The 21,681-nt window shown below is 43.1% G+C and overlaps 1 protein-coding gene across 2 annotated transcripts in view; it reads left to right on the top strand.

The window, feature by feature from the left end:
- The window catches only part of LOC146867563 (spondin-1-like), a 68,038-nt gene extending 46,782 nt beyond the window's left edge, over positions 1 to 21,256 (top strand). Inside the window, exons 4-5 of one of the 2 annotated variants that reach the window (XR_014961788.1) lie at positions 2,572 to 3,600; positions 19,111 to 19,659. Coding sequence is in view for 1 of the 2 variants with exons in the window: in XM_085606317.1 (XP_085462443.1) it covers positions 2,572 to 3,600; positions 19,111 to 19,163 (1,082 nt within the window). In the remaining variant the exon portion in view is untranslated. Of the gene's footprint in view, positions 1 to 2,571; positions 3,601 to 19,110 lie in introns of both variants that reach the window. The other variant, XM_085606317.1, reaches the window with a different exon arrangement.
- Positions 21,257 to 21,681: the final 425 nt, after the last annotated feature.

Genomic DNA, 21,681 nt, shown 5'->3' with positions numbered 1-21,681 from the left:
AGCTGCCTAGTAGGTGGTGGCCGTCTGCCAAAATTGTAGTGCCTTCAGAGCTGCCATGATGCACTTCTTTTAAAGGCAAAGAGATCACCAGTGGACCGGCGGTGATCTGTAACTATGACAGTCTTCTGTCTATCAGGGTTACAGACATAATGTTCTCCACCACCCTGAAGGACAGAGTAAAGATTGCCATACTTTAAATCACACCACAAAACTTTACTTTTTATTAATCTTTAAATATCGATGATTAGAATAATCAAAAAGCCCATCCAGTGCGTTCTGCAGCCCTTCGGGGTTAGATTAAACATAATTAAGTTAATTAGGTTATTGGCATATACTAGAATATGCATGTAATTACTTTCTGTGAATGGAGTGGTGTATTAGTAAGGTCAAACATTCTAGGAGAAGCATAAACGATAGCAATGAGGGTAAAATGCAACCTTGTTCAACCCATTTTGAATGAATGAATAAAATAATATTTGTAAAGCACTATTGCTACCCATAGAGTTTCCTGATGCTAAAGATTCCAATCTATGATAAAGGTGATGGAACTTCCCGACTGCCAAGACATTTGAAAGAAACAGATTTTAATGTATTTCTTGAAAACATTGTAATTGGAGGTGTTGCACATAGGCAGAAGGAAGTAGTTCCAAAGCTTGGATTGAAATGAAAAAGATCTGCTTCTTCATGTAGATAGCCTGATGTTGGGGATTGTCAACTTCTGGCCGGCAGATGATCTCAGATGCTGAATAGGAAGATAGCGCAAAATGTTCTTGATAGAAAGCAGCCCAAATTATGTACTGCTCTCTAGGTAAAGCAGAGGAGCTTTAGAGGTGATACATTTGCACATCAGCAGCAAATGCATAGCTTTAAGATGTGCTTTAATTGAATATCTTCTAGAGATGTTCCGTATGACCTGAGCAGCAGAATTTTGAACTTTCTATAGGTGCTGCAAGTGAGGATTGGAAATGCGTAAGTATAAACAGTTACCTACGTCCGGTCTGGATGAAATAAAAGCCTGGAACACAATTTTCCAGGATAATACTTTGTGAAGTACCCAAAGTGTGTGGAAACAGGTAGTTGTCACACAAGAGATGTGTGTGGAAAAAGAAAGTTGATTATCAAAATAAAAACCAGGATATTTGGCAGAGTTTGTGGATTTTGGAGGGATGCTCCACCTTTTGTGTGTTTGGGTGCTAAGATCCTCCCTTCACCCTTGTGTGTCCCTTGTGTATTTTTGTGGAAGATGGTGATCCTGCTTTCATACCCCATACAGTTCTAGACAATGTTGGCTCATCCAAGATGCCACTACTTAGTACACTTTAGATTCAGTGGAACCCAAATTCTTGGAGATAGCCACTATATGATCTGTGTGTCATCTACGTATGAAATTATGTTAAAGCTAAATGATCTAAGTAAAGGTGCTAAATGGGATTAATAGATATTAAAACGTCTTGGGCTTAAAGAAGAGCCTTGTAGGACCCCACACTACAGAGAAAAGGGGTCTGATTGACTTGGAGGACATTTAATAGTTTGAGTTCTGTCTATCTATTTTGTACTCTTTCGGTTCATACAAGGGTCCCTGATCCTTACATACATTCAAAACATGCCTGGTTTTGTCACAAAGTCAAGGATGCTTTGTATATTTTATCATTGTGTACACACTGCTGAGCCATGCACTCAATTGTACACTCTGTTGGACCATGCTTGCTTCCAATCCAGTGCTGTTTTCCATACTGTCAAACTATACATGCTTCGTTTACAATACATTGTGCAGACACTGCTGAACCATGTGTGCCTCGTATCAAGTCCAAAAGCATGAGTACAAATGCTCACTCATAGACCTTGCCACCTTCTTTTCCAGTGCAGTGGTGCACACACTTATGAGCATCACTTGGGTCCTATAAGTTAAATGAAAGTGCCGTTGTACACACCATGTACACTTTCTATACAGCATAAATGTGCTTGCACACACACTGTGGCATCTTGCTCACATTCTATACACTGAATTTGTTCAAACTGCTGAGTCATACATCCTTCCAGTATGTTCCAACCATGTTTGCTTCATATACATTTTTAATTCCCTGCATATTACCGCACTCTCTTCAGCTGATTTCAAAGGAGACTGATAGTCTTTGCAGGAGAGGAGGGAAAGAGGGAGAGAAATATATGAACCGCAAGATAGCGTTGTGATCTTTTCCAAGGTTGCAGATATATTGTTTTAACTCAGTGCATATCAAATTGCAAAATGTCACTTTGCATATAAATATTAAGTATATATGGCGGGCCTAAATTGACAATAAGGGACGTAATAAATGTTAATCATTCTCTTCAGCTCTAAAACATGCATCTTCGATGTAGATGTTTATTTATTCATATATTACCTGTGCATCCATTGATTCCCATGCTTCCACCTCTCCTTCTAGCCATCTCATCATACATCCATTCCTTCATTGTACAATCAGATATTTATCTTGGTGTTTCTGCCATCATATGTACAAAGTGACCCTTTGTTATTCTATATGGCGCTGCTGTCGCAGAGGTATAATAAAAATGTTATCATCTTTTTTTAAGGCCAAACAACCACGCCTCTAGACTGTGAAGTGTCCCAGTGGTCGTCGTGGGGACTTTGTAGCCATTTCTGTGGAAATGGCAGCAGACAAAGAACACGATATATCACCCTTAAACCCGCTAATGGTGGAGACCCATGTCCCACACTCATGGAAAAGGAGCCATGTCAGGAGGCCCCCTGCCCGACTGACTCACCCACCACCAGCGAAAGGCCTAGTACAACACCAGCGCCAAGCAAGAAGATCACCACGCCTCTAGACTGTGAAGTGTCCCAGTGGTCGTTATGGGGACTTTGCAGCCATTTCTGTGGCAATGGTGTCAGACAAAGAACAAGATATATCACCCTTCAACCCGCTAATGGTGGAGACCCGTGTCCCACACTCATGGAAAAGGAGCCCTGTCACGTGGCCCCCTGCTCTACTGACTCACCTGCCACTAGCGAGAGGCCTAGTACAACACCGGTGCCAAGCAAGAACATAACCACGCCTCTAGACTGTGAAGTGTCCCAGTGGTCGTCGTGGGGACTTTGCAGCCATTTCTGTGGCAATGGTGTCAGACAAAGAACAAGGTATATCACCTTTCAACCTGCTAATGATAGAGACCCGTGTGCAACACTCATGGAAAAGGAGCCCTGTCACGTGGCCCCCTGCTCTACTGACACACCTGCCACTAGCGAGAGGCCTAGTACAACACCGGTGCCAAGCAAGAACATAACCACGCCTCTGGACTGTGAAGTGTCCCAGTGGTTGTCGTGGGGACTTTGCAGCCATTTCTGTGGAAATGGTATCAGACAAAGAACAAGATATATCACTCTTCAACCGGCTAATGGTGGAGACCCGTGTCCCACACTCATGGAAAAGGAGCCCTGTCATGAGGCCCCCTGTTCGACTGACTCTCCCACCAGCAGCAAGATGCCTAGTACAACACCAGCACCAAGCAAGAAGATATTCAACTTGAAGTGGATTCCCAGCCAGGAAACTCGTGGTGCTCTGTGGAAAAGTATCTATCACAGGCTGCTGAGTCGCACTAAAGGTACCTACTTAACTACTTTAAGGAGAATAAGTATGCAGTAGCGATTTATCAATTTAAAAATTATATAAGTATGATCATTGAGATGCTTCTCATGGATATCATGGAGAGGTGATACAAGATGTGTAAATTCCCATCTGATCTGTAAGACGTTGATGACCGTGCTCATCCCTGATATGTCTCAGTTTCCATTTCCATCTTTATTTTCTGTAAATTGTTTTTATTTCAAGGGTACTAGTTCACAGTTTCAGTCCTTAATCTCATAACACTTTATTAAACATGCATTGTCTCTCTTCCACCACATATAGGCAGAATGTCTAAATGTACATTTAGGCACACATGGTCTTACAGGGCACAGAATAGAGATCTAAAGGTCAACAGTGTCAAAAGTATCCTTCTCGGCCACTTGCTGCAGGCGGGTTATCTGGCACTCCTCAAGTGAAGTTGCTCTTAGTCTAAATTACCAAAAATCTCTTTGAGGGGCATTCAGAAATTAAAATTGCTGTGGATGAGGTTAGCAGTGCCTGATCATTCTCTTACCAAGATTAAAGCTGATACATGAATCTATTATCTGGGCCTGCAGGCAGTAGGTATATCTGGATCATGGTCAGGCTACTTCAAATGTAGAGGCCTGGCTGCCATTTCAGGACCTGAAGGACTATTACTCAGGCAGAGTCACTTTGACTTTGTGAAAGATTCTCCCATTGTGTGTCACAAAGCACTTCATAGTGAAGAGGGTGAGACAAATGTTTACCAAGTAATTAGGCAACTATTGGATGGTGGTGTTAACATGTCACAAGGAGGCCATAGTGATTCAGCAGTGTTTGAGGGGCTGCTGTCAGAAATAATCCTACATGGTTTTTCTTGGCAAAAGTGTTACAAAATATGTTAAAACCGACCAAGTTAGGGAAATGTGAGATTGAACAACTTAAAGGAAAAAAGGCCCAATACTCCTCATTGTCTGTTGGTATCTGTTATACCTGCTGCTCAGCCAGTGTGACTGTGGTGAGAGAATGTTGATCAGTGGAATGTTGGTGAGTGGTTGAGTCAGTTGGTGGATGGGCTGAGCAGCAGGAAGGCTGCTCCTGGTGGGGCTCTGTGCTGTAACATCTTACCTTGAATAAACTAACATGGAAACTACTTGGACCAGACCTGCTTTTATTCACTACATTTTGGCAACAATTTTATTGGCAAGAACCTGAGTTTGCTACCTGAAAGGACTTTAAGCATCAAGATTTGAGTAACTGGAAATTAAAGAAGCGGGAATTTGGGAAGCATTTCTTGTACAGCAGCCTGGCAACCCTGAGCCCCACCAGTGACCTTGACATCGGTCGCGCCCAACCCAAGTGTGCCAGTTCTTGCTGTATCTGCTTCAAGTGTACTGGAGCTGCAGTGACTGTCCTGATGTTCAAATTACCCCCATGACAGCACTCTATCCAGGTTTCTTTTCACTGGGAAGCTCTGTGGCACACAACAAGCACTTCGGAGTGCTGATGGAGTCTGAGGTGCGTGTGTCAGTTACGTGTTATGGAGTTACAATGCAGCCAGCAGCAGTGACTGTCAGGACGTGAACCTGTCGCTTACAGAGACTCACAAGTCACCAAAGTAGCATTGTACTTGAACAGGCGCTCCATGAATTGAGGCTGTGCTAATGTGGAGTAAACCATCGGTTCCTTGCTGTGTGTGCTTCATGAAATGAAGAGAGTTTGTCAATGTTTTGGGAGGTGCTTGTTTGTGAGCAGCCAGAAGCTGCATCAAGTTTTAACTTTGACTCTATCTTAGGCTTCGGAAGCCGTTTGGATAATATTTAGCGGCAAATAGAATCCCCACCATTGCATTTTGTCGAGTCTGCAACTGTTATCTGTGGTTTGAAGTCCGTTTGCCATCACCCTGTTCCACATTTGAATGGGCTGCTCACCGCGAGCCTAACGTAAGTACCAGTACGCGCACTGTTGCAGGGATTCTGCTCATGCACAGAACTATGCGCAGGAAACCAGGACCTCAGTGAATTGTGGTGTACCAAAAACTCACCTCAGTACCCAGAACCCATATCCGACCAGCATCAGTGTCCCATTCGTTATCCATATTCTCTCAGAGGTCCCAATGTATAGACAACCCAGAACAAGCGACTTAGAGTACTCTCAGGAATGGTGGGAATCAGAAATACCTGTTCGTTACTATTCTCATATCAGTCCACAACAAGAGTAATCAGTGACACGGTAAAGTTTAAAAGGTTTATTTTATAAACTATGGGTCCTAAGATGCAGTGCTTTGGCTAACATAAGCAGACAAATGATTATAATTAAAACCATCAGCATTTTTACAATACCATAGAAAATGAAGGGAGAAATCATATTACAAATGACAGTGGAATACAGCCACCTTCCCTTCGCTAGTAGGCTAGTATTATTATACTAATAGAAGGTCTCTAGGCTTGAATGGGGAACCCCATACTGTAAAGATCTGCTTAGGTGAATCACATCACAGGATCAGCTGTGCTCTGCGCCTGGAAATGTTCTTCGCCAGAATGTATTTCTAACGCATGCAAACAGTAATATTAAAGGCTCTCGACACCCAGGTATTTGCAGCTGTGTGCGTATTATGGCTAGAGAGTGGGCCGATCAACCTGAACTCAAAAACATACATTGTCTTGCGGCTCAGAATGTTTTCCGCATAATGTTCAGACCAAGGTCGCAGTGCACGTCTAGGGATGTGAACAACAGACAGTTCTCATGCGAAGAAAAGGCAAGCAAACAGTTTTCAAATAATAACATGTCTCTGCAGTGTCGTGTGCAAAAGCAGCAAAAGTGGCAAGATGGCTTTCTAACATCTAACGCGCTTATGCTAACATACACCCCCCCTTGATCGGACCACGAACAAATAGGGAGACAAAAAGGAACGCAGAGTTCAAGTTCGACAGAGCGGAACCAAGTGCATGTATTGGAAATCCAAATAAAGAGGAGTGAAAGTTCGAAAAAAAAACGTTAAAAAAAACCAAAATAAAGGGGAAAAAAGAAAAAGGTAAGTCAATACATCATGCAAAGGCTCAACGAGCCCAGATGTAAGAACACACAAAAAGTGTGTTGTTTGTGCAAGGGAAGCTGGACGATATTGAAATTAATCCATCAATGTGTAAGCACAGTACGTAGCGACAGCTTCCAAAAGGAAGTCATTGGAACAAGTTGCAAAAGTGTCCGCCATCCAGTCTAATAAGGTAAACGAACATACATGTTCTTCGACCACTGGAGCCTCTAGCACGTTCAGAGGAAAACTGGCATGTTCTTCCAGATAACTTTGTGCCAAGAAGTCATACGCTGCCGTTCCGATGTCCCAATTCCCTAGGACTCCATGTGCTGCACCACAAGCCATAATCCTAACACCAGAGCAGTCCAACTCATGAGCCACTAGTGGACTCATCAGTCGATCATAATCCGGGGCAGGAGACACCGAGTTTGACAAGCACAGATACAGAGCCCATTCGAAAGGACAATCTAGGCAATGAAAAACAGGTTGTATGCATGTAAAGTAGGCAAACCGGAAGGATAATCCATAGGCTATGCTCAGGGTAGCCAGTGGTAAAGTTCCATAGTATTCAAGCATCCGGTTACGAAGATGGAGCAGCCGGGACAGGCTGTCGCTTGACACAAAGTGTGCAGCCATTGCGCGGTACGCAGACCAACAGTAGCACGCCAGCCGTGAGGGCGAGAATCAACGGGAGCCCTCCAAAGACGCTGGAAAAAATAGAATGGAAAAAGGCCGGTATCACACCAAAAATAGTTTGGAAGGAGGTCAGGAGGCCGGAGCCCACAATTTTGAAAAAATGCGCCAAGCCAGTTGTTGACGAGGCATTAAATATAGTTTGAATCAGGGCACCAAAATGAAGAGGGAGATCAGTATTTAAAAGCGCCTGCACCTCGGTACGGGTGTTGGCTATGTGAAGGACAAATGTTTCACGGGACGAAGTCAGAGCGACTTCTTTTTGAGACAATAGAGCCCTTATTCTGCTCATCTTGTTGAACTCTGCTTTCAAGGTTGGAATGGAAGGCCAGATGGATACATCCAGCCGCTCATGCGGGGGTGGGAAAAGGACATTTTTACAGCAGACTACTCTCTGTGATACAGTCACAATGTAGGGAATTCCCACTAGCATCCCCCAGCATGCCTCGTTATTCAAAAGCAAATAACTACCGTTAGCTAGCAAAGTGAAAGAAGGTGTAATAGCTGGCACTGGAATCCCTTTCAGGACGCATGCTAAATTAGGCACTTGCACATTGCACGCGCCATGCAATTGGATGTGTCTACAAACTAAAAAGTGATCAGGTGTGGAAGAACATTCCTCACCCTTCAAATAAACTTCTTTACCCTCTCTCATGCACCTGTATGTAAATGGGAGTGACCATACTTCATGCAGGAAAGCAGTACCCAACGGTTCATATCTGCCACACAGCTGAGTTCAATTCGGCCACAGAGAAAGGCAAAGGTTCTAACTTTTCAATATGCAGTAATGAATATGTTTCATCTTTCATGGACATGAATTGTTGTTTCGCAGTTAGATTAAAAGGGAGGAATAACGATGAAATATTCAAGTAGTCCCAGGGGACTTTCCCAGCTTTTAACGTTTGCAAAGTCCATGCAAACTGCATTATAGAACGCAATTGATTCTGACCATGATACAAAACAGACACATCATCCTGCACAATATCAACAACAGATGAAACAATATTATCTAATGTGTAAATTCTGGAAGAAAGGGTGTTAATGCTATTATCTATAACAGCTAGCACTTTCTCCATATTGGCTTGATCAATAGCTCTCAATCTGGAAGCTGCTTCAATTTCTGATAACTTCCAAACCTCGTTATAAATAGCATACACCCATCTTTTGGACCTGCCACCCACAGGACCTTTACCAAAATCATTCAAATCTATTTTGTCATGTAATTTAGATAAATGAACCTTAACAGATGCCAAGGTGGAATGTTGCAGCCAAGACTGGCATAACTTCCCAACTGAGTAGGTAGTAACAGAATGAGAAGATTCAAAGCGGGGGTCTACACGAACCTGCGTATAACCAGGCTGCAGACCCAAAAAACGATGTTGACATGAATGTGAACTCGTCTGCCAAGTCAACCATCCTTCCGAATTTAATTTGGAAATATTGAATGATGTGTTAGTAATGAATGACTGCAACGCATCAAGGGACAGATCTGTATGATTATCCCAATGTGGATAAGCACCCAGATCTGGAATAGAGGGGGAATTCAGTTTTTTAGAAGTAGCCAATCCAAAACGGGTGGTCTGAAAAATAGTCGAATTCAAAAAATAATATGTGGTTCTGGATGAGGCAGGCACGATGCAAAGCTTCTGTTCCTTATACCTGCCATGGTTTAAAACCCCAAACAGATTTAAGATCAATAGTATCTTTCCACAGAGCATAACCCCTGACCGCTTAATCATCCATAAAGGATTTGGAATACAATAATTTAGTGTGTGTCAGCCTAACTTTCGAGGCAGATTCAGTTGCCATTTTAAAATAAAAGGCGGCAGGTTTTGAAACACTGAAATCAGTAAAATAGGCAAATTTGTTCAACAAAGTGTTGGAGCTGCCTAACATTGGCGTTGGACAATGTTCCCATTGTGTATAATTCACAAAATTACGATACGTATTGACTTTATGTAGGAAATGATTGCCATAATGTTGATAACAAAACAACTCCCCGTAGTTAGCAGTGTCTAAATACAAATCTTCAGCATCAAAAGCGGCATAATATTTCAAATCAGAAAACAGTGCTTCTATGGCCTGAACGTCCCAATCATCAGAGCGGATGTTTTGTTTAACCACATCACCCATAGAAACACTAAATACATTTGGTACATTGATAACCTCAGTTGGACCATGAATTTGAAATTTAACAGCATCCCACACAATCCCATCTAACACAGGCCAGGCAGTAATATTCACAAAAGTCTGGTCTCTCTTCATGATGTGTGATGAGGAGTGGGGGGCCAAAGTTCCATCAATTAGTCTAATTGTAGATCTTTCTTTTAGGTAGTGTCCATTCACAAGATGAAAAAATACCACCACAAATCCGATCGACATAAATAAAAAAATACATATGAGCATTAGCCAAATGTAAGTCCAAGGGGGAATCAAAAAATGTCTTTTAAACCAAACAGCAAAAATAGAAACTTTAAATGGGGCCCTGGAAGTCATAGAATTAGTATCAAAGGAGAAACGTGACTGGGTAACTGCGGTTGATTGTAAAACAGGTAATGTTACATCTACAGGATAAGCATACTCAGTATCTTCAGGTAGACCACCAGCCGGTGGTAGAAACAAAGGATCAGTAACTGTATGCATCTCGATGGCAACGTCAGGCATGGTGGTTGGAGCCGGAGCCAAAACAGAATTTCTCAGCATCGCAGGGCAAGAGACCGCTGGAGTCATACTAAGAAGAATCGGCCACTCGCTGTAGTTTGACATTGTCAATGGAGATGTACCTGTTATCCTTGCGACCAGGAAGTGGAGGTAAAATTACTGTTCTTGTACCCTGTACGCCAAGCATTGGAACCGGGGCACGATAAGAGGGGCCGAACTCCTTATTGTTCTCCACCTTCTCACGGACCAGGTCACCAACTCGAGGTAGCCAGCCGACTACCGGAATCTGAAGTTCAGCATCAGATGTGGAGGGCAAGTGTTCCTTCGCGAGACTATCTCTGGTCTCTTGTAGACTCTGTTACACAGCACAGTGATCATCTACGTCAAAGGGTGCGGCAGATGCCCCCTGTCTAGACCATCAAGGTCCGGGAAAAACATTTTTATGCCAAAGAGCATCATGTATGGGGTCCGCCCACCCAGAGACCTTCTAGGGAGATTATTAAGTGCACGTTGGACGTTATACAGATGGGCTAACCAGTTCCGACCAGTGCCTAAAACCCTAGCTGTCAAAGATTGCTTTAAGTCACGGTTCATCCGCTCCACTACACTATTACCCTCAGGTCGGTATGGAGACGAAAATTTGACTTGGACCCCCACATTTTTCATGGCTTCTTTGTACGCCTTAGAGGCGAACGCAGGGCCCTGATCAGAATGAAAGGTACCACACGCAAAACTTCCCACAAAGACACGCAAATCCCTGATGACAGTACGGGCATCAGCACTCCTTTGTGGCCATACCCACAGAAAACGTGTGCACGAATCCACTGCAACTAAGATATACTTGTACGCAGTATCAGAGGAGAATGGACCGCAGTGATCCAGATAAACACACCCAAGAGGTTTATTGGATATGTACAACTGAGTTTGTGGTGGACGCGCAGCAGTTGAAGGTTTAATCTGCTGGCAAATGTCACAATCAAGAACATAAGTGCGAGCCTGTTTATATAACCCGCGCCACCAGTAACGTTGTTGTAACAGAGAAACAGTTGCTGCCATGCCGGCATGGGCAGACGCCATACCCTCGTGAGCCGCTGATATCAAAGATGGTCTGCAGTCCGCGTTGGGAATCAACCTGTCACCAACGTGGTTTATTCTGACTAATGGGACGTTATCAGGACTTAAGTGATAATGGTAACGAGAAGGGAATCCTCTCGGGTAATTACTTCCCTTCTCTGTAGCAGCAATAGCTGTCAAAATGTCATCATCGATCTTACTTTTGGATCTTGTAACTGCTGCTACTAAATATGTCGCCACTGCTGTTTTTTCTGCTTCGTCAGCTAAGCTCTTACCGACAGCATGGACACCAACTCACTGTTGCCCAAGAGTGTGAATTACATTCACGAGAGGCAGATGGTCTTTAAGTTCTGCCACTCGAACCCAAAGCATTTTATGCTTAATTGTGCTACCTTTGGAATCACGATATTCATTTTGAGAGCAAAAGAATAGATTGTCGTTGAAGGACTGAACACAGTAAAACGAGTGACTTACTATAAGAGTAGTGACTCGAGGATCAGCAAACTCCAGTGCAAGCACCAGAGCACGGAGCTCCGCTAACTGTGCGGTACAATCACCCAATGACTGCCTATGCACGACATCAGATTGGAATTCACCATTTACGAAAGTACCTTGGAACAATTGCGCAAGCTGCCGAATAGGCATGCTTTGATTCCGTCGCCGGTTGTGCCGAACCGTCAGTATAAATGACACAAACGTAATCTTCGAGCGGGCGCAAAGACAGAGGAGCTGGCTGAACGAATTCATATTGCAAGTACTCCTGCATCTGTAATGAGGCATCAAAGATATAAGTGACATCTGGCGATGTCAGAGAAGTGGCCCATTGTATCCAACGTGGATGCAAAGCTTTTGAATTGGGTACACTGGCTTTCGTCACTGCTTCTAGGGCAGGATACGGTGTGACCACCAACATGCGTTTTCCTTGCGACAGCGCTCGTTCTTTAAGAATCGCCATCTGCCCCGCAGTCAAAACTTTTTCGACAGAGGAAAAGCGCAGTTCAGCCGAAGTGTACAGGTGTGATATGTATGCAATGGGGACGGTATCGCCCTCATTGAACGTTAAGTACGTGAAACCCACTGCGCCTGGCACAATTCTTATTACCAGGTTTGTGTGGTTATCACGTGTCAGTAAGTATTTTGAAGCAAGAAGATCAGCCTGCAAAGATTGCAAAATAGCTGAATGCTCTGGCAGCCAGCTCGATTTGGAAAAAGTTGGTTGTAAGCAGCTTGATACGCTGGGCATAGTCGGGAATGTACGTACGACCGAAATTCAGAAAGCCCAGCAAAGATTGTAATTTTTTCAATGTTGTAGGAGCACGCAGACATGCGCACTTCTCCAGAAAGTGAGGAGCTAATCCTCGACCCTCATTGTTGAGCTCGTAGCCCAAAAACAACACTGTACATTCTGCAATGTGAGACTTCGCAAAATTGAATTTGTAACCGAAGTCTGCAAACATAACAATAATGCGATCAATGCGACACAGATGCGGCCACAACTCGTCATCTGTGAGATAGATATCATCAACATACGAGTGCGCATCTGGGTCAATGCTCTCTAACAGAGAGACTACACGTGCGGCAAAGACACCGGGGCTGCTTTTATAGCCCATGGCCAATCTTTTAAATTGTTTTTGCTTGCCGCCAGAAGTTAACGCTGTCCACTGACTACTAATAGAGGACAGGTTATGGCTGTAAAAGCCATTGGATATGTCAAGTGTGGTTTTAAACCTTTTACGCACAAGACTATCAATGAGGGCAGAACTGTGGGTATTCTGTACCGCACACGTCCGTCAATGAGAGTTTAAATGCCAGTAATCTAAAACTAGGCGGTACGACCCATCAGGCTTCGTTACAGTGAATAAAGGATTATTCATTGGTGACACACGTTTCAATAACTCCCTGATATTCCAATTGCTCAAGGATGCCCGCCACGTGAGATCTAGCTTCGCGACGCATGGGATATTGGGGTTGTGGTTGAGGCATAGACCGCAAGGGAATCTCATGGCTGGGGAACAATTTATCCCAGCCCACCTGAGTACGATACAAAGCCGGTGCAAGCACCTGAGCCCACTATTCGGCAAACCTTACAGCATGCTCCTTTGGCACGGTGTGCGCAAAGGACGGGAGGATTACCTCCTCCCCTCTAGGAGCATCTAAAATGAAAGCCGGGGGCCAGTCCGCCTCTGCCAAGAGAATGTCATAGGAAGAGGTCAGATTATCCCAAAAAATCCCTTGTATTGTGTGTTGTATGTCACCTTCAATTAGAAGGACTATGTCATATAGTCTGTCTGGGGGAGTCACTCTAGTGTCAGCAGTTTCTACAGTATTGAACGTGTCAGTTGCTGTCGCCTCCAGAAATGGACGCAGTGCTTGCCGCACTACTGTAACCTCCGCTGCGCTGTCGAGCAGCGTTAGGGCCCATGTCAGGTTCCGAAGCTGCGTCCGCACTATCTGTGGCATACCTCGCTGTTAGCGCAGCAACCTTCTTCTTCTGAAACGGGGGACGTTGACGTGCAAACTCGTCTTTCTTGCCTTTACCGTCAGCCTGACGGGATTGCTCACGTCCTTGTTGGGCACCCCGACCTTTGCAACGTTCTCCGCCACCGGACTGTGAAGCCGATGTTTCCTGTGAAGAATGAGTAGAGCATTGTTCAGTAACCTGAAATCTATCAGGTGACCTAATACTAGTGCGATCGCGCAAATCGTATGTGGGTTCACTAGTCGGCTGTACGGGAGACGCAGGACGAGACCCCTGTTTCTGTTGCTGCTTTCCCTGTTTCTTTGTCTGCCAATTCTCCTTTGGAAAAGTTGGACGATCGTCTTTAACAGACGAGCTCACTTTAGTTTGTTGTATCAAGTCAGGAATGACTATAGTTGGTTTAACCCCTAAACTACTGCGGCCAATAGTTCTATAAGCCTCCGCAATAATTTTAGGTAACTCTTTGGGCTTATCGAGTTCATCGACGCGGGTTAAGCCATTAGCCACTTGGAATTGGACCGCATCTCCCTTGAGATTACCAAGGACAAGAGAGGCAACTACGTCGAATACTCCGACAAGTCGCATTCCCAACTCTACAGCCGCCTCCAGACCGTGGTTATCTTGAACACGTTTAATGACGGAGGGAAGCACAGCCATAGACGGAGTGCCAAAGTACTTCGAGTAGACCGCGGCAAAAACCTTACCCCAGTTGTCACAATCGGACACTTCTGGGACTAAGTCTTTCGGCAAACTAATGTTGAGGATTCTGTGTTTTTCCACAGCGGTAGAGTGTGGAAGCACTGCTTCCAGTTAGTCAAATTTCTTGGCAAGCCAATAAGGCAAATCGTCCTTATTCTGGGGGTGCTTGCCCATCACCGAATTAACTATGACAGGGCTAATAACAACCGCAGGGTGACCTGCTGGTAGTCCCGCAACAGCAGGTGCCCCCATCTGCACATTGCGCGAAACGTATTGCACCAAAGCCCTATATACTGTAATGAGGGCTGTATGAAGTGTACGCAATTCATCCACCGCAATAGTCAAATATCGGGGGTGAGGCGTAAATCCGGCCAGCACCGGCCATATGGCCCCTGGAATCGACAAAGGGCCAAGTCTAGCCGGTGCAACCGCATGTGGAAGGGCGCCATTAAACTAAATGCTATGCTGCCAGGCTGAAAGGGGAATCTCCAGCATCCTGTATGGCGTATAATTTGCTGGGACCCGTGTGTGAGTATACGAGTGAAACGTCTTATCATCCGCATTCACTGCCGGCAGCGTCACCCAAGAATAAAACAACTCGTAAGGGTGGGACGCGTCCGCACTCACCACAAAAATAACGGCCATCCCATCGTCTGGTACCCCATACTGCGTCAAATGATGCCGCAAAGGAGTACGACTATGTGCTGCAATTTCGACCGCCATAAGGACACAGAGAAGAACAACAATGGATTTTAAAGTAGCACAAGGGCTCAGAAACAGAAACCTTTTTAATGTTCAAGCTTGAGGGAACCTATCGTACTAACAGGTAGGTTAAATCCGTCACTCCCGCTATCCGGAAACAAGAGTGAGGGTGTCGTGGACTACTAAGGCGTTTCAAATCAAAAGACCAAACGTTAGGTGCGCCATGTTGCAGGGATTCTGCTCATGCACAGAACTATGCGCAGGAAACCAGGACCTCAGTGAATTGTGGTGTACCAAAAACTCACCTCGGTACCCAGAACCCCTATCCGACCAGCACCAGTGTCCCATTCGTTATCAGTATTCTCTCGGAGGTCCCAATGTATAGACAACCCAGAACAAGCGACTTAGAGTACTCTCAGGAATGGTGGGAATCAGAAATACCTGTTCGTTATTATTCTCACATCAGTCCACAACAAGAGTAATCAGAGACACGGTAAAGTTTAAAAGGTTTATTTTATAAACTACGTGTCCTAAGATGCAGTACTTTGGCTAACATAAGCAGACAAATGATTATAATTAAAACCATCAGCATTGTTACAATACCATAGAAAAGGAAGGGAGAAATCATATTACAAATGACAGTGGAATACAGCCACCTTCTCTTCGCTAGTAGACTAGGCTTGAATGGGGAACCCCATACCGTAAAGATCAGCTTAGGTGAATCACATCACAGGATCAGCTTTGCTCTGTGCCTGGAAATATTCTTCTCCAGAATGTGTTTCTAACGCATGCAAACAGTAATATTAAAGGCTCTCGACACCCAGGTATTTTGCAGCTGTGTGCATATTATGGCTAGAGAGTGGGCCGACCAACCTGAACTCAAAAACATACATTGTCTGGCAGCTCAGAGTGTTTTGCACACAATGTTCAGACCAAGGTCGCAGTGCACGTCTAGGGAAGGGAACAACAGACAGTTCTCATGCGAAGAAAAGGCAAGCAAGAAGTTTTCAAATAATAACATGTCTCTGCAGTGTCGTGTGCAAAAGCAGCAAAAGTGGCAAGATGGCTTTCTAACATCTAACGCGCTTATGCTGACATAGCAATGTATGCATCTAAATCGCTGCCTTCACTACAGCACACCTTACCTTCCAGATGCCGCGTGAAGTTCTGATGCAATTATCAGCTACCACTGTTGTGCTGTCCTGCATAGTTTGGGGAGCACGCTCCTGCCGTGAGCCACCCGATGCTTGCTCTACTTTGCGTGCCACCATGTTGAAGTTATTGGCAACTTCCTAGCATTGAACTGACGTTGTAGGAAGTCTTCAGTTTGCCAATGAAACGCAATCTCACCTGCTTCACTGGGTCACACGGTGTTGTTGTGAGTTGACTTGAAGCATTTCTTTGACGCTGGACGTGTGGCGCATGCACGCGCCTAGAGCCTTCCTGCACTCCATAGGCCTGCATTTTGTACTTGGAACTTTAAGCTCTGGCTATTTCCCTGACTCCAGAGTCAGGCGTTCCGACTTTCTCCTCAGTGTCGGAGAAATTAAGTGCTTAATTGGCGGAAACTGTGCTATATCCTCGAGGGTCTTGTCATTTTTCTTGAGCTTTAGGTCAGGTGTTTGACATTCCGTTTTTTTTCTCTTCTTATTTGCTGTTGTCATTTTGCTTATTTGTTCAGCCCAAGATGACTGTGCCTGGTGAGTGTTTGGCACTTTGTGACACCTTCAGCTGCATTTACACTCACCCTTATGATGTGACGCAGATGGCTCTGTACCAATATTGCAGTCCTGCGCTGTGTTGGATACCTGTTTGTTGCTTTGGGTCTGCCATAAGGACTGATGACCTCAAAGCACCTTATGGTAGTTATGAAAGTCTTCAGTGAGGAGTCGCTCACCGGAGATTTCCACGTGTCCTTGCTTAGTGTTGCATAATTCTTTCGTTAAATTGCCTATTTTGGCCAGCAGTGGTTGTTTTAATTTTATTTGATGCATGTTTCTCTTAGGTTAAATGCTTTACTGTTGGTATGTCGCAAAGGTTTTGAGTGTGCTTCTCGTGTGCCTATTTATGTTGTGTGGTCTGTTTATGCAGTCATGGGTTGAGGTGTTTTCTTCATGAGTACTTGTATCATTATTTTGTTTAACAGTGAGATTATTGTTGGATGATGCAGTATTACCACACTTTCTTTTGATTGTATTAGTGTCTCCCACTTTTACGTGGTTAGGGGTTGGTGCTGTATTACCACCTATCGTAGTGCAGATTTCGAAGAGTGACTGTTTTCTTTCCTTCTGATTGCTGTTTTTCGTACATTTTTGCTGGATGTTGATAGGGTGCATTTTATTATTTTCCATCTGGATCGCCTTTCCACACGTACCACCCTAACTTCGGGTTTGGGTGAAGGGCTAAGTTGAAGCCGTATATTGATCAGTGTGTCTTCTTGCTAGTGATCGCTATTTTTCCTTACTACGTTTTTCGCTGTAGTGCTGTGCACTATTACAGACTTCGTGTGGAGTGTTTTTACACACATACCACCCAAACTTTGGGTTTGGCTGAAGGGCAGTGTTCAAGCCATTTGCAAAGAGTGTGCGTTTTGCTAGTGTGTGCTATTAGCTGTGTGCTAGTGATTGGTGTTCTTTTCTGGGTTCGTGTGGACTTGTTTTCCACAGTTACCACCCATGCTTGGGGCTTGGGTGAAGGACCGTTTTGATGTTGTTGGTTCCTTGTGGAGCACCTTTCCACCCCTGCTTAAGTGTTGTATTTCTGTTGTTCTTGTTTGATGGTTTTCTTCTACACCTTGTGGTTGACACCCTATTTACTTTACTCATGTTTGCCTGGCCAGCTAGCATGTTGTAGGTTTCTGGGTTTGTTTGTGGTTTGCAGTGGTAGAATGGGAGATGGTGCAAGAGTGTATCTTTATTATAGTACTTGTGTTCCTTTTTCTCTTTCTTTTTATTTCTTGAAGCATTATATTTTCCTTCTATTATCTTACAGTGACTTTTCAAATCGTTGCTATTTTGCTTATGTGTGGCAATGGTTCTGTTGTCATTCTGTTGCATGCTATTGTTTCTATGCCATCCTTTGCTTGCATCAGATTTCATTGTTTTTCCATATAGAGTCTTTCTCTAATTATTATAAAGAGTGGAGATGTGTTATACCTGCTGCTCAGCCAGTATGACTGTGGTGAGAGAATGTTGGTGAGTGGAATGTTGGTGAGTTGTTGAGTCAGTTGGTGGAAGGGCTGAGCAGCAGGAAGGCTGCTCCTGGTGGGGCTCTACGCTGTAACATCTTACTTTGAATAAACATACATGGAAACTACTTGGACCAGCCCTGCTTTTATTCACTATAGTATCCTTCAGCACAGAAATCACTGTCACGTATTCATAATAAGCCTTGTCTATTTCAGAAAGCACTATGGATTGTGTAAATATATGTGTTGTAGTCTTTATTTATTTTTCCTCCCTTGTACCTCAAAGATTACCTTTTATTCACCACACCTGCTCGTCAGTGATACTAGTCCTGGAGCCCCAGTTATGTTCAACAAGTCTCCTTGAGTGTAACTAGAAAGGTAGCAGATACTGAGTTATTGGTTATTTTCCAAAATTAATTGAAGGCTCCTGAGTACTAAGTACTGAAAATGCTATAAAAACAGGCCTGTTTGCTTGTCTTTAATCAGATGTTACCACTGATTGATAGATTCAAAGAGCTGGCACATTCCTGCAGGCTTCTCTATCTGTCTAACCAACACACAAAAGACAATGGAAAACATGCTTGCAACTAGCCCAACCCTCTGGCTACCACTATGGTCTAATCTTTGTGTTTCACCCTGGATTTGCTTGTCTTCCTTTCTAGAAGAGACCTTGCCTGCAATTCTGGGATGGAATGCTCCCATGAGCAGCAGGGTCAGTACTGATCTGCATAAGGCGGGCCTCTGTCTAGGGTGGCAAAGTGGAAGAAAAACAATAGGCTGGCGTGCTACCCAGGGTGATTGACAGTGGTTTAGACAATTTACAAGCATCAATCCCATCACCTTTTAAGTGTTTGATCATTATGTGTCACTGCTGCACTTAGCTTTGTGCAGATTAAATTAGAAATGGGTGGATTGTGTAAAGATTCTAAAAGTATGGCATAAAAGATTGCTCAAAGTCCTAAGCCTTCCCACTAACTTCTATTATATTTCATAGGATTTAAGAATACAACAACATACCTACATTCAGTACCTACACATTCAACTTGAAGAAACCATCACCTCTTCCGAGGAGGCATTTTGAATTATTGAACTGGACCTTCGGATTTAGCCACTGAAGACAAGCAGTAAACATCTTCCAAAGTTGTACAAATGTAATGCTTCAATTTATGACATGCAGTAAACATTTTCCAAAGTTGTACGAATGTAATGCTTCAATTGAAGACAAGCAGTAAACATCTTCCAAAGTTGTACCAATGTAATGCTTCAATTGATGACAAGCAGTAAACATCTTCCAAAGTTGTACAAATGTAATGCTTCAATTGAAAACAGCCAGTAAACATCTTCAAGAGTTGGACAAATGTAATTCTTCAATTTAAAAGATTCTCACAATATTTTGTTTTTGGTTTGTCTTACTGTCAGTAGTGCTCAGCTTTATTTAATGTAACAGTAATAAAAGTGTTGTGAGTTTTTGTGTTCTTAGAACACACACTATGTGCATGTTTCATTCTGATATTATTTGTTCAAAATTAAAGTGACTGTACACAAAGCATCCATTATTCTACTCTTAACTTAATATTGAGGTCTACCAGATACTCAGGTTCCACAATCTGCAGTGCATACGTCAATGCTACTGCATATTTTGTACATTTAATTTATATCTAGAAATGTGGTAGAACTGAAGCTGTAGACTGCATAATAATGCTTTCTGGAGTAGAACCTTACATATATGAAATGTGTCTGCCCTGATAGAATTTAATAGATGTGCACTATTACAAAACCATCTGAGTCGGGGTATGAATGTCCTTCTCCTGCATGATGGGGAGCATCTGGTACTTTGATGGACTACAGACAAAGTTTGTATGCAACTTAACCTTCTGACTGCTTGGTGAACAGTCATAGATTCTCTCTGTAGATCCCTTCTATGCTCAATTAGACACAGATACTCGTGGTTTGTACTTTCTGTCACTTGTTCTACACCAGTGGTATTCTTCTTTAGCGGCATAATTGCACAAAGGCAGAAAGCAATCAAGACATCTGCACATGCATCAATTTTCTCCATGAGTTCTTTAAATTCCTTAAAAAATAAGGCACATCATGGTGTCCAGTCCTCCATTACTATGTTCAAAGAATAACTAATAAGCCTTCCTTGAGAAGACTTTCAGAGTGCAGTTAATGGAGTAAATGTTTAAACTTACCCAGCAAAATAATAGCAATTTTATCCCAGTTTAAATTTGTGCTGGTTATAATTATTTATGAACACATCTCCACTAGGGTAGCTGGACAGACAATACGCTTGACACAATAATCACTAAACTTGTTTATTGTGTGTGTATGCACACAATGAGACTGCAAATGCATCTCATCTCCTGATAAAACTGCATAAAGACTGGAAAACACTAAACTTGTGGCAAAGAAACATCCATTGTCAAATGGAAGCTCATGCACACAAACAGCGGTAGATGGTTTACATGAAATGCATACTCTGCATGCACTCACTTGAGCATTGTAAAACCTGCCACGCTTGGCTATTGCTAAGTGAGATGACATACCAAAACTGTTAATTTTAACAAAAATTGCATTGGCCAAATAGCTCTAGGTGAGAATTCTGTTATTAGTCTTTAAGAAGCAGATGCTAAATTTCTATTTAATAGCAATTGGTGTGCAAACTGCATTAGAATTTATATCACTGGCTACCTTGTATTGTACTTAAAATTATAGTCCTAAGGATGGTCAATTATTTGGGAATTTCCATAGTGGTTTAACAACTGTGATTTTAGAAGTGGCAAGGGCCAGGATTTAGAATGAATTCCTCTTTACCTAAGACTGTGTCTATTGTGCAACAGAAAGATCAAATCTAGAAGTTATAAAATGTTTTGATATGTCTGTCTACTAGGCATGAGAAGTATGTTGTTAACGTCCATACTTGTCAATCATCGGCAAAAAGGAAAATGCTAAGACAATATTGCTTAATGTCAGTGATAAAATTATTATTCTGAAAATCAATTAATTTACAAAGCATTTGAATTTAAGGTCACGATTTAAATGTAATCTTTTATGTAAATGTTATAGAATGCATGGTCATGTGATTTTGAAAGTGGAATGGTTTTTTAAACCGCAATAAACATATTTTTCAATAACAACCGTACATCACGTAATCCTGTTAAATGCAACCACAAATAAACAATCTATTTATGGTGTGTCAGTGCAAGATCTGACCTGCAGCTCCTCTTTCTCCTACTACATGTATAGGTGAGCATTTTCAACGAAAATAAAAGCACCTCTCTGGTCAATCAAGCAAGACAGCAAAACACTTCCCCAGAGGCCATACTAAAATGAAACATTCTTGTGTGTGTGTGTGTGTGTGTGTGAATACAATATAACAGAATACAAGAGATAGCTGCTAGAAGATCAAATTAAAATAACCAAGATAAATACATGTTGGTTCACACGGAGGAGGAGGGACTGTCCCGAACACTCACAAGCATTGTTTGCTTGCTCACACACCTCACTGGAGGAATTATGTACCGCAAAAGGTGTGTTGCTGCCAATACACATTTTTTTTTTT

Source organism: Triturus cristatus, chromosome 1_2 (genome assembly GCF_964204655.1).
Source record: "Triturus cristatus chromosome 1_2, aTriCri1.1, whole genome shotgun sequence".
NCBI lineage: Eukaryota > Metazoa > Chordata > Amphibia > Caudata > Salamandridae > Triturus > Triturus cristatus.
This window is presented reverse-complemented; position numbering and strand designations above follow the sequence as displayed.